Source organism: Apostichopus japonicus, chromosome 13, assembly GCF_037975245.1.
Source record: "Apostichopus japonicus isolate 1M-3 chromosome 13, ASM3797524v1, whole genome shotgun sequence".
Lineage (NCBI taxonomy): Eukaryota > Metazoa > Echinodermata > Holothuroidea > Aspidochirotida > Stichopodidae > Apostichopus > Apostichopus japonicus.
The window spans coordinates 23565564-23580468 of NC_092573.1; the positions used below are offsets into that span (position 1 = coordinate 23565564).

Genomic DNA, 14905 nt, shown 5'->3' on the forward strand with positions numbered 1-14905 from the left:
TCAATATCCTGGCTGTCTGCTTTCTATCCTGTGCATTGTTTGCTTCACATATCTGTCTACATGCCAAGTTTTGATAATCCTTCGACTGAGCTTCCATATCGGAGAGAGATGTTCGTATTGGAAGAGCAGTATGGACTGCATAGTTTGCAAGAACAGAGGTACAACCTCTAGATGAGGAGCATACCATAGGGAAGATACAAACCATTCTTGCCATCTTTGACTCGTTGAGAAGTGTGACATGATATCTTAGACGATGATGAAAATCAAATCAGACACTTGAAATACTTTTTTGAAATTTGAAATCTTGTGCAGCTTGTTTCACACATGAAAGCTTGTTTCTAAAATGTTAAGTAATTAAATTGAAGGAGTGGAAAGGGGATGTTGGGGTGGGGGAGAGGGGAGGGGATTAATGGAGAGAGGGACAATGGGAGGTGCAGTGAAGGTTACATATATGGACACAGAACCATGGTCTGAGGTATTTTGGGGTCATCAAGAAATACTGGATTGAAACATGAATTACCCAGTATTCATAGAACTGCTAATATGAACAGACAGGAATGAAAAAAGCTAAGAAAAAAGTGGCGACTGAACAAGGGGTCGACAACGGATTTCTACCTGATTGGGCACTGATGTACATTAGAAATAGTACTCTCTATTCATATTGATAACAAGGACCCTTCTTTCAAGATTTCCACACTTGCTTAACAAACCCGAGGATAATACCCAGGCTACATATCCAAGTTCAAGAGATCACCTTGACAAGGAATGCCCCCCCTCCCTCCCTTCCTCCCTCCCTCCCTCCCTCCCTTCCTCCCTCCCTCCCTCTCCTCTGCATCTTATCTTCATATCCTAACTAATATTTCATTAATTTATTGATTCATTTAGCAATCTCTTATTCACTTATTAATGTTAGTTTGTGTCCTCAGGCTAATGCTCATATTCGTTCCTCTTCCCTAATGTACCGTGAGTAATCGATGATTGTAAGGGGGTGGGGATTGGGTTATGAAAGTTGAAAAGAAAATCGAATTGTTCGTCTGTATTTTATCTAGGAACCCTCCCTTCTTTACACGATGATTCCACTACATGAAATTAAATCAAAAATGATTTTTTTCTTTGTATTTTGTTTTCCACCAGATCAAGTCCCTCCTGAGGTAGAGTGTCCGAACGATTATACGGACGTCTCATCTGCTGACAATGTGGAAGTGGCATCTCTTCCTCTGCCTCCAATAATAAAATCGGACAATATCGGCCTGAGAGAGGAGAACCCAGTGGAGTTCAGTCCAGCGACTGTCGACTCAGACGGTCGGGAAAGGAGGGTGACCGTCAGCATATACGACATTGCTGGTAACAAGGCCGAATGCCAGTTTACCCTAACGTTGAATAAACAAGGTAAGTATCATCACAAGGGAGAATGTTTTACCATTTACTCATCTTTAAGTGTTAGGCTGGCTTGGGGGGGGGGGGGAATAAGGGGGCATAAGATTTCCCTGCTATGTACTTGTCACTAAGATAATTTCAGCTTCATATTTCATATCTCCATTTAATGTTGTACAATATTTCAGTTCAGCAACATTCACTAAATAATTGTGTTTCCAGATTGCTCATTCTTGTTGCATTTTAATACGGTGTTAGTACGAGTGGGGAAGGGAGGGGAAGGCAAAGACTTGTTTGTGGTGTACAGCCATGGTTTAAGTGGTTTTGGGGTGGCGGGCAGAGAGGAGGGACAACTAATGCATTTATTGTGCATTAAGTGTCAGGTCTAGTCGGTCTCACTGGCTACCACCTATAGCAGCTAAGCCACAGAGTGAGTTTCAGAAAGGCCTTAAAAACTTATTCAGTATGATTTATATTATCTATATTTATAATATATTATTATAAAATCACTTCAGTTCCAAGAAATCTACCAAACGGTCCCACAGCATCTCTAAACAGTTCTTTGATCATTTTTGAACATGTGGTTACCGTAGCCGGTTTACTGCTGCCATGGTGACCATTCGACTCTGTAATACTGCATTTGTGGTCATCATCTTCAGATTTTGTAAATTTACAGCAAAACTGATCGTCCTAAGTTTGGACTGTTCGTATATGTCATACAAATTGTCGTCATTTTGACAGGCACCACATGTCCAGAAATTCCTACAGACAACGGCCGAGTATCGTGTTCGCTGAATACCACGGGGGACCGCATATGCAAGGTCACATGCGACGACGGCTTTGCCGCTCCTAACGGAGAATATTACACCTGCAGAAATCAGCAATGGGACAAGGACCCTATACAATGTGCTGGTATGTATCAGCTTACGCTGTTCCTTTTCATTTCTTTCCAATCTAAGATTACCAGAGCCCTAATCAGGGTTTCTAACCAATTGTGGTCCACATGCACAATCAATAACTTAGTACAATGGTAATGCAAATTTGATGAATGAATTTTTTCTTTTGATAATAAAAAAAATGAAGATTTTTTAGGAGGGAGAGTTGCTGCTTTGGTTTTTATTGTTCTATAAATCAAAGATGAAATCATAAGTGGAATTTGACTTCAAAAAATGGGCATTGTAACAGAGTTAAACCAGACCGAAACTGTCATCCCCAATAGGAAGACTGGCGTTTCACTGTGGTTTCCACAGTGAAAAAGGAGGAGTGGGTGGGTGGGTGGGGAGAGGAAGGTAATATCTGTCCCTGCAACCTTTTCCCCTACCCCATTATAAGTTTGGCATCTAGAGTCGAAACGTTTCTCCAGACAGCGTGATGCTGTCTAAATTTTGGCTCGTTGCTAAGTATACATTCTGCATGAGGAATATTTCCAAATATATCATGGAAAAAAATTGTTAATACATGATCTATTTAATTCACAGCTATTCAAGATCCAGTGTCTGTCAGGAAAGTTGTCAGTTTTTTGTTTCCTTTGGAGACCTTGCCGTGTACCGTGGGTGTGTTCCTCGTCGACGCAGTGGAGTCCATGCGGGATAAACTGGACGAGCTGGGCCTCTGCAGACTAGACCTCGCAGAAGCCTGCCTGCCAAATTCCATCTCAGCAACATGTGTAGACGAAGGAAGCTTCTCACAGAGGAAACGGCGACAGAATTCCCTCGGAGGCATCCGAGTGAACGTTGAAATCTCTGGGGTGGTGAGCGACAGCGATTCTGCAGAGGACGTCCAGAGCGATGTGAATGAACTGATCAGTAACGTTGAGGAGGCAGAGGATAGCATCATTTTGAGCTTTGGAGAGGAAACTGTCTCGTACAGCAGTATGGTGGTATCACCAGAATTCATCGCAGCTTGTCCGAGAGGCTCGGTCTCAAGGAATGGCGATTGCTGTAAGTATGCGAGGTTTTACCCCGATCTGTTACATTACGGCATAATTTTTTAACATTATGAAAACTGGTCACGTGGGCTCTGCGATCCGTTTAGGTGGTCAAGTCGTACCATGAGATAATCCGAATGTATTTTAAAGGGGCAGGACTAATCTAGTTTAGGGAACATCTGTTAGTCAGCCCCCTCCCACCCCCCCCCATAGGCAACACGACCCTCTAATCAGGAAAACGAAAGTTACTCTAAGATATGGTACAAATGGGTTTTTTTTTTGGGGGGGGGGCATGTGTACGTCAATGGGTTGCCTGCCTTAATGATATGAACATAATATGATTAGAAAAGAACCAGGTCATGAGAATTTATAAGTCAAGCTATTATCATCGTCGACTCAATTTGGATCGGGTGGCATGTTATCCTACTGTCAGATACGCATACACGTATTCCCCAGCGGTGTAGCTAAACAAACCTTCTGCCTATAGATTTCAATGTATAATACACATATACTTGATTTCCTCTCCTTTTTCAGTGACTTGTCCTGCAGGATCCAGGTATGACGACCGAGCCGATACCTGCGATCTTTGCGAAGCAGGGACGTCCCAATCAGAGCAGGGCCAGAGCAGCTGTCTTCCTTGCGATCCTGGTCAATTCCAACCAAATAGAGGTGCGACCACGTGTGATGATTGCGCTGTTACGAGTACTTCGACTGGACAGACTTCTTGTAAGTTTCTCTCAAAATGCATTTGATGGTAAAGATATATGTATGTATTTTCGTTATCTTTTAAGTTGATTAAACTTGGTTAAAAGTTGAAATGAAGCACCGCTAGCTTTTCCAATACACACAATCCTTCATTTCCTTTCGTTAGAATTTTAGAAATACAGAAGTTAGAGAAATTAAAATCTGATGATGTGAGCCAAACAATCTTCAAAGTCTAGATGATAAGGTCTCAATCTTTCCCTTTCCTTCTCTCTGATTGATTTTCCCCCCCCCCTGCCCTCCCCCCGGCAATATGTATGGAGTTCTGCAATAGGTTATCGCCGTGGTTATCAAGAGAATGAACCCATCACACCAGATGCAACTTTACCTAGCTCGCTTTTGACTTTCTCCTCATCCCAAAGCAGCAAGTAATTAGTTGATTCGTCAAAATGACATTCTTCGTTAGTTTAATGTCAAATGTTTTCATTTCATCTCGCATCTATTTAGGTCCTGAACCGGTGACGGCACCATTGGACTGGGTGATGTTGATCATTTACATTTGCGTCGGCATCGGAGCTCTGTTAGTGATCATCATCTTTGCTCTGATGATCTGCCTCTGGCGATCCACCCAGGAGGAGAAAAAGCAGGACCGCAAGAGGTGGGAAATAGGCCAACTGACCCAGCTCAATAAATCCTACGAACCAGAAGAGGAGGCAGGGTTCAGGCCGAGGGTAAACACTACTGTCAGCGCCAGTACGTACCAGACAGTACCAGAAGGGGACGGCACCCCCAACCTGGGTCACGGGTACAACAATTTGGTACCCATACCAATGGATGAACTATATGCCGGTATTATGATGGATTCCTATGGTAACACGTTATCAGTCGGGGTAGATACCCACCCTATTCCAAACCCAAGGGATCAAATGCCTCGCTCTGGTTACCGGTATGATGACCATGACGACGGATTCATGTCATCCAACCGCAACAGACACAATTTTCCGGTCTGATGGGGAGAGAAAAAATTTTTAAGTGGGGAAACCAAGATTGGTGTCGTTTTTAACTTGTATTCAGAGACAGTCTTTCAGCTGTTTAGTGTTCACAGCAAACATTGTGAAGCAAAGAGGAATTTTGAGATTCAAACACTATAGTCCGTTTCTTTAAGGAGTGCATTAACAAGCACCACTGCCTCGGTGGAAAGGTGAGGACAGCGTAGCTGCATTAACACCAACCATTCCTTCTTGCGAAGCAAACTGTTACAGATCTTTTTATCAGGCTAGAAGTCCAATTGTTCATTCCACCACCCGGTAACTAATCTTGTCAAAGATCTCCTCTTGCGGTTACTGACTTGCTATCAACTGTTGGTTCTTTTAACGAAGAAATGAAAACAACTTAAAAACTGAAATCCGAACCCAAAAGAAGACTGCCAAAAGGTTTGTCTATAAATTTTGCAAGCTGTGATTGTGGAATGTATAATTGGATTATTCTTATTAATATTTTAATCTCTCTGAATTTTTAATATTCTAAGTCTCTTTGTAAAGTTTAATTTTCAGTCACTTTTTATTCTTTGAATTCTTATTCTGTTTTGGAAGGGGGAGGAGGGAGGGAGGGGGGCTAACTTAGTTTTGTATGTTCTAACTTCTTACATCTGCACTTAATGATGGAATTCTGAGACTTGTAGAGAACGTCATAAGTAATCAATTATGTAATTAGATATTAATTAGGTATCACTGTATCAGCAGGATGTTAATATTGTGTTACACAACATTTAATATCTTTAACTCATCAAGATGGTATCGTTTTCAGCTTTCATATAACAGGGTCAAATATAACAGTTAAATGGAAGTGGAATTACATCCTAGCAAATTTTTGTTCATCCAATCGTATATGCTGAATTCTAATCACCTTTGGAAGTGTTTGTAAATTGATTCGACCTGAGAATTTTGTACCAATTGTTTTCTTATGCAGCGAACCCTTGCTCGTTCTTAACTTTCAGTTTTAACTTTTATTCTCTTCCACTATACCGTCATCGGTCGTGTAGTATACGATAATACCTTTGATACTATTACATAGATTCTCTACTCTTACTTTGAACTTTATAATCTAGGAAATATTAAGCAGAATGATGTTTTTGAACTTAACAAGTGGGTAACGCCACCCTCTTGAGTATTTTACTTCCAACGTGAAATTTTGTAGTCCATCGCAGGTCGGATTTCCGGGGGGGGGGGAGGGGGGCTGTGGGGGAATAATTGCCTTAGATGTGTAAGGAACATGCAAGATGACCTTTAGAGTTGTAGTAAACTTTGGTATCATTAATTTTTTATTAATATTTTTTTTTATAGCATAAATCTATTCATGTACATGTTCACAACTATGTTTGAATGTTAGGTCTGTTGAACTCACAGGACAACAATATTAGACACACATTTTTTTTATCAAATTGAAAGAGTAGTGAAATTGAGGGATGATGTTATAACAACTGGAGGTGACCAAATGTGAAAGCGGGCAGACTATTATTTTTACCCATTTTAACAGATCATTTTTTTGGTGATACTGTTTATCCGTGTGATCTTGTTGATATTTCTGTTAATTTATTTTTATGTCATGGTAAAATTATAGAGTTATTATTGATGAGTTGGGATTTTTATGTTTTAAAAGAAAATAGAAATTTATTATTTTACATATGCGATAGGGAGGTAAACTATATTACAGAAAAATTATGAATGGTGTGCTGTTAGATCACATGTAAAATTATGACATATCGTGTATTCAGTTTATATGTGTTAATAAGTGTGATAGAGAAAGTGTTGAAAGAGTTCTATGATGGAAAGGCTATAGGCAATGGCTGCGGTTAAAAATTACATTTTTTAACATAGACAAAGTAAGAATGTTTTCAAGGTAACAGCAGTGTCACCAGTGGTGACATGTGTCCCAGTGGTGAGGATTCATTGTAAGATCTCGCATGGGTTATACCTAGTTTCCCCTCGCAAACGTGTGAATAATTTGAACGGAGATTTACCGTAGCATATCGAATGATCTAAAAGCTAGAGAAAATAGAAATATTGAATTATCTGAATATCTAGCATAGTTTAGCAGGTTTTTTTTTAATGGCTTTCCATGCAACTGCCTATTACGTTTATGTCTACATTTCCACTTACGATTGGGGTTTATATCAAGTGCCGTCGGGAACTGTGAAAAGGTGATATTCTGGCAAAATCCTACCGTTTATAGGCAATTCTAGTCTTTACATACCAGTCATTTTCTCAAGACTTTGTCACTGAATAAACTCTCTTAGGGGAATTTTTGTGACTTAATTTGCTTCATTCTGTTTGGGACAACATAGCCTTTGACTCTTATGACTCACTTTCTGAAAGGGGTTGGTACTAATCGCTCCCCTGGGAGTCATTCAAAATTAACTGTAATACAAGAAGGCACAGGATAATTGTATTGGATGTATCACTGTATTTTTGAGCCTGTTTCAGTTTGACGTTTTGTTAGTAATGCCTAATGGTTGTCTTACATGTAGTACTGTAGCATTTTCTCAATCAGCAATGAACCAATATAGTGTAATTTCTAGAGAAGTGTGAGTTCAGCCCAAAATGTGAGTTTCTTCTTCCAGTAAGTTTATCAATAATCTTGCAGCCTTCCTAAACAAAAGATTGAAGCCTTCAGATTTGCATCAGTTTGCATAAATTAGCATAAATCAGCATATTAATTGAGAAAAGATTCACATTTTTAAATTGTAAACTGCATATTCAAAACACAGTGTAACCTTGTCCCTGAAACTCTGAAGACACCATGTACTATTGAACTGTCCATAAGAATTACGGAATGACACGTGCCTTATATTAAGAGGAACACACATCTTGAGGCCTCTTTGGTCAAAGAACTACTATTCAAGAAAATAGTTACCAAAACCTGCCATTCTTTGTTTGCAAAGTGTATTCAATTGTAACATAATAAAAACAGTTTATAATATTCAGCCATTAATCCTCACCAAAGAGTTTGCATATGCTGAACCCTTTTTGTTGCTTTTCTTTTATACATAATAAATAAAATAAAAAAGAAGCTCAAATTAAGAGAGAATTTGTTATTCTTTCTAATATATGGTAAAGGAAATAAGAGAAGAATATTGGCTATTTTAGCATAGATTTATATGGCTGGTCCTGACATGGACAAATGTCATTGTTATATGAGCCATCAAGTTTTTGTCAAAAGATTTGTGAAATATGCAGAGAATTATTTTGTATTGGAGTAGACAATGAGATATGTTAAATGGAATAATTACTATTAAAAAAGAATAAGTACAACTCTTTGACTTGTCTTGTGTTTATTGCTGTCAGTTCTTGTTCAGTTCCCAGTCCATTGATATTCTGGACATTGATGTCATACCATGGCATGGGAAGAGGTGTGGCAAGCAATATCTGCCACTACCCTGCCCTCCCATCCCCCAGACTTCACCCCTGCTACCCAGCAGAATTTGGACGATGCAGTAAAAATTGGGAGAGAGATAATGCATTTCAATAACAAATTAGTAAGAGAAAGTTAACACGTTTAAATGGGTCAGGAAAATGAACCCTCCACTGCAGTCATGACAGAACGAATATGTCCCCTGTAGATCCAAGACATTCAAATGCACACAAACACTGGCAGATCTGAAAGTCAGCTTATTGGATGATACTTTGCATGTAAGCTGATACTAAGATTTACTTACACATAGCCACAATTTCTTTTCTGGGGGGGGGGGGGGGGTTGGCGGGGGGCAGGAAAATTGCAGAGTAAGTCTATATCCCTTTTAACTGGTGTATCCTTTATCACAACGGACTGTACCTTCCTGGATGAGAGGAAATTAAGCTTCGTGGTCAGCGATCAGCTGTTGTAGATGAGCAATCTGCTGTTCCATCTGATTTGCCTCCTCGTGCCACTGATGATTCCGAATCTGGGCTTCTTTGACTTGGTTACGTAGACGGAGTAGCTGGGCATGGTTTCTTTTCTGAGATGGAGAAGAGATACATTTTGCGACTAGAATGAAGTGAAGACTTGATTATATCCCTCAAAATGTCAAATCGGAGTTATCGAGTAATATAGATCTGCTGTGAGATGGTTTTGCAGGTGATGATTTTTGGGGAAATTTCACAAACTCATTTAAAACAGAGAGGTATGTCTGGTGGGTGTTTCTTGTGCAACACAAATAATAATATGTTTATAATATTATAAAGCAACTGTTGAGTAGTTCTGCTGCTGTCAGAGCAAATAGATGGATAACAATCATCGTGTGATTATATGATTAAAATTATCTCAAAGAAATACCACGGCATATTTTCTATGGTCGTCCCAGGCGACTGAATTTCTGTTCGGACTTCAGCTTTGGAGGTAGTCATTGATTACATTAAATTCAAATTGCATCATAACAAAACAACCCCCAATAAGCGAAATAATAAATTGGTATCAGCTTCCATCACTTTAGAGATACTGAAATAAAACAAATATAGTGGTTGGCCTCTGATCCAGCCGACAAAAAGAACTTTTACTGGCCCAAGGCTGGTGTCCTATTCAGCAAACTACAAATCTCTCCTATAGTGTGCATATTAGTCATTCTCTTAACATTGCTACGATCAGCAAATAAGTATAAGCAAATTTTAAAATAGGAAAAATCTAACAGTTTTGCTGGTTCAGAAAACTGACCTTTAAAACAGAAATGTCTTGCAGTAAGCTACCCTGGTGTTTATTCTCATCTTGTATCTGCAGAAGAAGTAATTTATAGAAGTGTTTCACATACGGGGAAAACAGGTAAAACTCAGTATGGAGGGGGGAGGGGGGGGGGAGGGGAGAACAAGCAACAAGTACCCCCATCCTGTGTTTGTTTATTTGGAAAATTAAACACTTATCTACAGAATATGCAAATATACTACCATCCTCAAGTGCCATGTTGATCTTTCGAAAATAATTTCAACTAATCATCACTGAGTTTGTGATCTAGGCTAAAATAATTCCTAAACAAATCCCCAAAAGTAGCCCTTCCCTCAAATTGTGACCCATTAATTTGATCTGGATGTTCCAAAATGACACATTAGACAGTTTACTTGAATGTCTAAACACTTAAGTGTTATCATTTTTGTCATTAGTTAGAACTATTCAACTATTTCAAGTTTGACTTTCAAGAAATCCTACCAGTGACTCTTTCTCTTCTATCTGCTTTTCAAGCTGTCTCTTGTTTCCTCTCAAGCTTTCCACTTCTTCTTTTAGTCTCATCACTTGGTCATTTCTTGATTCGTCGATAGACTGTTTGTATGAGAGCTGAGATAACAACTCAGCCTCTGTTATAAAGATAGCAGTAAAATGTGTTACAGTGAAAATGCATTTTAAAGTAGTGCTGCTGCAAATTCTAGTACCACCTCCCCCCATGCCCCCCCTCCCCCACACCATTCATTCAAGCCTCAACAAAGGGTAGCTTTGGATAAAGTTTAAAGTTGTACACAAGAGGCTTATCTACCCTAGGTTAAAATATTGCTACCAAATTCCTGGAGGGCATTACATTTGCTTATCGAGACTAGTATATCTCTTAGATCAAAATATAAAAAAAACAGAATTGCTTTTAAATCTCGAGAATGTCCCAGAATTACTAATAATAGTAGTCATTCCCAAGCAAAGATCAAATTCCAGTTTCTTGATTTAATTCACCAAATATTTAGTACAACCAACAGCAGTATGAACAACCTTTGTACAGGTCTAGACTAACTTGGTCTGCTAGCTTTCAAGGGAGGTGTTTACCCTCACATTACTAATATATAAATATCTTCTCAAGTAAAACAGAATCCTTTAATAGGCACACTTAATTTTCAAGTAAAAACAAAATTGTTACTTTCGGTTTGCAATTGGTCTAAAAGTATTTCTTGTTTGGCTAAAGCCAGTTGAATTGGGTTGGTCTTCTCCAGTTCCAAGACCTGAGTTTTGTGATGAATTACTTTATTTGAATATTCGTCGTGAATTCTAAATGAAAACATTAAGAAATGGGGAAAAAAGAAAAGGATGTTGATTTATTTGAGTAGCCACCACATATACTAACTCAACTAAGATGGATTTATCAAGTGATATCAAATTTAATATTAAGAGACATATATATCAATTCAAAACTATTTAACCACAAAAAAAGAAAGAAACATAGAAAGCAATCACCTTGTTCATGAAACAGAAAACAAGTGTATTATATTAAAGATAACATACATATTAAATGAAGGAATTTCATTTTTGGACAAGGTATGAAGGGGACTGGGGCAGGGGGGGGGGGGAGAGGGATATTTATAAGATTTACACACACATTATTAATGGTTGCCTTGCAACATTTCACATACACATGTTTTTACCAAACAAAAAGGGTTTACTGATGATATAAGGCTTACCTCTGGTCTCTTTGAAGTTTCTTTTCTAGGTCAGTTATGTCTGTTGAAAGCTGGAAATCTTCTTCCAAAAGTTGAACAATTTCTAGAGTAGAAACAAATCAATGGGAGAACACATTTTCATATAATGCAACATAAACTACTTACCAATACCATTCTGTAGAAGTCATAAAATACAATTCATCAACACCATTCTGCAGAAGAAATCAATATTTTTCAAATTTTTCAAATAAGAATATACAACATAAACTTTCCATTTGATGCCAACTTTTGCAGTAATCCATAGTCACGAAGATGTACTCATCCACAGGAGATCAGCACAACATACATTTTAATAACAATTTATGACGTAGTGTCCCATCAACGCATCGAACGATGTTAGGTTGTCAATTTATCGATGGCTTCCTCAAATTGTGCATATTAGAGAACCATCATGCAGAAACCAAGGTACACATCATCAACACACAATGAGCTACATTAATCTGCAGTTAGAAAGATGCTCATCCACAGGAGATCATCATTAACTAAATGTAGAAACAAAGAATATAATACTTGCTTTGTTTTAAAAAAGATATACAGAACTACTTTAATGTAATCACTCCAGCCTTGCAAAGCAAAACTTACAGCGGAACCCATTGGGCAGAGACTGGACTTGTATCAATTGAAATGTTGAAAGTTACTAAAAATGTGATGAAATTGTGATGAAAAGGTTTCATCTAACCAAAAAAAAAAGAAGAAAAAGAGAAGGATACTATAAAACAATGTTTTGACTTTTGACCTTTTTTAAGTAGTTCACATTTGGCGGAATATTCTGTTATCCCCTCCTGCTGATAGAAATGCTTCTTCTGACAATCTTTAAGTTCTTTTTGGACACTGCTCACTTTCTCCAGCTCTGTTTGTTGAAATAAAGACAAACCAAATGTATGTTGTTTGGTGTGACTAAAACTACAAACTTTTAATTGAATTATCTAGACATCTACTGATAGGAAGACATTTATAATCTAGCAGAGTTTGTTTGTGTGTTGACAATCACTCTACTGCATAATTGTCTCCACTCAACACCTTGAATTGCATTCCTGACAGATAATACACTAGGAAAATTTGCATGCTATTTATGAGCACAGTTGCTTTTAAGAAACATTGCTATTTATATCAAAGAACATATGAAATTATATAGACAATAACACCTAGTCCTGAGTGCTGGGAACTCACCAGTCACAAGATACATGATCAATATTAATTCAATAAAATATCACTGACTATTAAAATCAACCGGTAATACTTTGCATGTTCATAAAGCCATTATTTACCACTGTTTCTTCAGTCTTCCATCAACTATCTGTTATTCATGGATCCCTCATGTTAAAACCTTTCTGCACAATAATCCACCTCAAACCGTAATGGTCATTCTACCACACTACATGCTTCTGTTTTGTTTTTGTCTCGCACACAAACACAACAACAGTTAAAAGAATATAAGGAAAACTGTTCTCATGATACCATTGGGACTATAGGCCCTACTTTTTTCATTGTCAATCAGTCGTGGAAGCTATGTAAGTTTTGTACTGTAACAAATCAGGCCCACTGTTTGGCCTAGCAAAGAGTGATTAATGCATGTTCTTACCTTCTTGAAGATGAATCTGTGTGTAAAAAAAGAGGATACTTTAATAAAAAATACAGATGCGAAAGAGGGTATTGCAGTTGAGTTATGTACATTGTTATTGGGTGATTGTGTAAAGGGGTTGGTAGGGGAGTTCTGTTGGGCACTGGTTTAAGTTTTTCATTTCCAATAACACTATTTTTGGACAACTTAAGTAATGGTGAGGGGTAAAACCCATTAGTACCTTACCCTGGTTCCTATGCCCATAAGTGACACATTTAGGATAAAGGTGGAACTGTAGAACCCAGCCCATAACTGACAGTGTATTTAATTTCATTGACCATGACTTGGAGTAAAAAGAAATGGAACAGCTTGTCTGATAGCTTTAACCTTCACTCAAAATTGATTTAGTTCAAATCGTGAAGTTTGTCCATCTCTCTATACTAATCTATACTAGTATACTTCACTTTGTAAATTGTGTAGCCTACAGTACAGATGTGCTGCTACTAGTGATAGCATTAAAGTTAAACCTGTAACATGCAAGGCTTCCGTAGGGAAACAACTGATAGCCTATAAGATATGCATCTTATCAGTTCTCATCGAAATACTATTTAACTGATCAACTAGTATAATACGCTAGGCTGTGTTGTAGCGTGCCATAAACTAACGATAGGCCATGAACTTTGCGATTGTGCTTGTACTGAAAGTGTAAGTTAAACAGTTGCGTAACCTTCGCGTACACTGACCCACACGCTCGATACAGCCTACAGGTGACCTCAACGTTTGTCAACATAGCAATTAGCTGTGTGGACCTACTCGAGATTTAAGAATGGTGGATTTGGCCTTCATTTGTAATCAATGACGTTCAGCCTACCTTCAGTCCATGTGAAATGCTTTGATGCTGGGTAAGTTTATCCGATTGCTGTCTTTGCGCGTGAGAGACACTTTCAACGACACATGGGAGGGAATCCAGGTCAGATTGTTGGACTCCAAGTTCCACATCTGGTTCCTGAGTATTGGCAGCCATAATGGCAGATGGATTATGAGCGCATGCGCATGCATGCGCATGCATGCCTAGTACTAGTGCAGTTTACGCCTCAAGTTAAAGTGATTCATACGTACCGAAAAAGGGAAAAAAAGCGAAAGATAATGTTTGATGTTATGTTTTTCTTTATGTTGCGATGTACCGACGGTTGTTCGTGGATGAAAAATGTCATTTAATAACTGAAAGTGATAGCTGTTAAAACTAACGGAAATGGCGTAAAATTTTGAGGAAAAAAAACGATTCTCATTATAAGAGCTAGACCAGAGTTTATAGTAATGAATAAGCAACTTGCACTAAAGAGCGACGGTGTCACGTGACCGTTGTAACACATTCGTGACATTCAAGTTTTAGTTTCCAAATTTGAGCGAAAATGTTTAATTGGAATTCCAGCCACCCGACATAATGATGTAAGCCATGCTTGCGGGCTTTTCCCACATTCGTGTTCGTTAAAATAACTACTTTATGGCCTGTATTAATTAATTTAGTTCCGTCAGTAATATTCCGTAATTAAGATATGCATACTGCGTATATAGTACATGCTAATCCTGTTGATAGATGTAGGCTGTAATATTTTCTCCTCGATTTAATTCTTCTCTGCGATAGGTTTCATCACCGAGTCACTATTTTCATATCATATAGGACTTTTGACTACTGTGAAATGGGCTGTCAATTTTACCAGGCTCCCAAGCCAACCGGCCCATCGTGCCACCGGCCCACCGGGCATTGCCCAAATGCCCGTGTGGTCAGTCCGCCACTGCCCTGTGGTAAGGTACAATCAACTGCCAAGAGCCCAAATATATATGATAGGCACAGCAGCTGCTGCCACGGCTATGTGTACGTAACTTGCAGAGGTGTAAAGT

At 38.5% G+C, this 14905-nt stretch overlaps 2 protein-coding genes across 21 annotated transcripts in view; one reads left to right on the top strand and one right to left on the bottom strand.

Annotated features, from left to right (window-relative positions):
- The window catches only part of LOC139978232 (uncharacterized), a 52396-nt gene extending 44745 nt beyond the window's left edge, over positions 1-7651 (top strand). For all 20 annotated transcript variants that reach the window (XM_071988211.1, XM_071988212.1, XM_071988215.1 and 17 more), the window contains 5 exons: positions 1135-1389; positions 2116-2286; positions 2853-3314; positions 3836-4027; positions 4511-7651. In XM_071988211.1, coding sequence (XP_071844312.1) covers positions 1135-1389; positions 2116-2286; positions 2853-3314; positions 3836-4027; positions 4511-5013 — 1583 coding nt within the window. In that variant the 3' untranslated portion in view covers positions 5014-7651. The remainder of the gene's footprint in view (positions 1-1134; positions 1390-2115; positions 2287-2852; positions 3315-3835; positions 4028-4510) is intronic.
- Positions 7652-8746: 1095 nt separating this feature from the next.
- On the bottom strand, positions 8747-14053 carry LOC139978233 (uncharacterized). The gene is made up of 8 exons (XM_071988233.1): positions 13875-14053; positions 13025-13040; positions 12179-12292; positions 11404-11485; positions 10866-10993; positions 10175-10320; positions 9689-9745; positions 8747-8996 (listed from the first exon to the last, which is right to left on the bottom strand). Exons 1-8 carry the CDS (start codon positions 14025-14027, stop codon positions 8853-8855), a joined length of 840 nt encoding a protein of 279 aa, XP_071844334.1. The 5' UTR covers positions 14028-14053; the 3' UTR covers positions 8747-8852.
- Positions 14054-14905: the final 852 nt, after the last annotated feature.

What these genes read in the sequence shown, in the direction of transcription:
- LOC139978233 (XM_071988233.1), bottom strand. Translation starts at nt 14,027, where the DNA reads ATGGCTGCCAATACTCAGGAACCAGATGTGGAACTTGGAGTCCAACAA. An exon ending in AGACCAATTGCAAACCGAAA is followed by an intron (nt 10,321 to 10,865) that starts GTAACAATTTTG and finishes TCTTTATAACAG; the next exon opens with AGGCTGAGTTGTTATCTCAG. An exon ending in TAGAAGAGAAAGAGTCACTG is followed by an intron (nt 9,746 to 10,174) that starts GTAGGATTTCTT and finishes CTTCTTCTGCAG; the next exon opens with ATACAAGATGAGAATAAACA.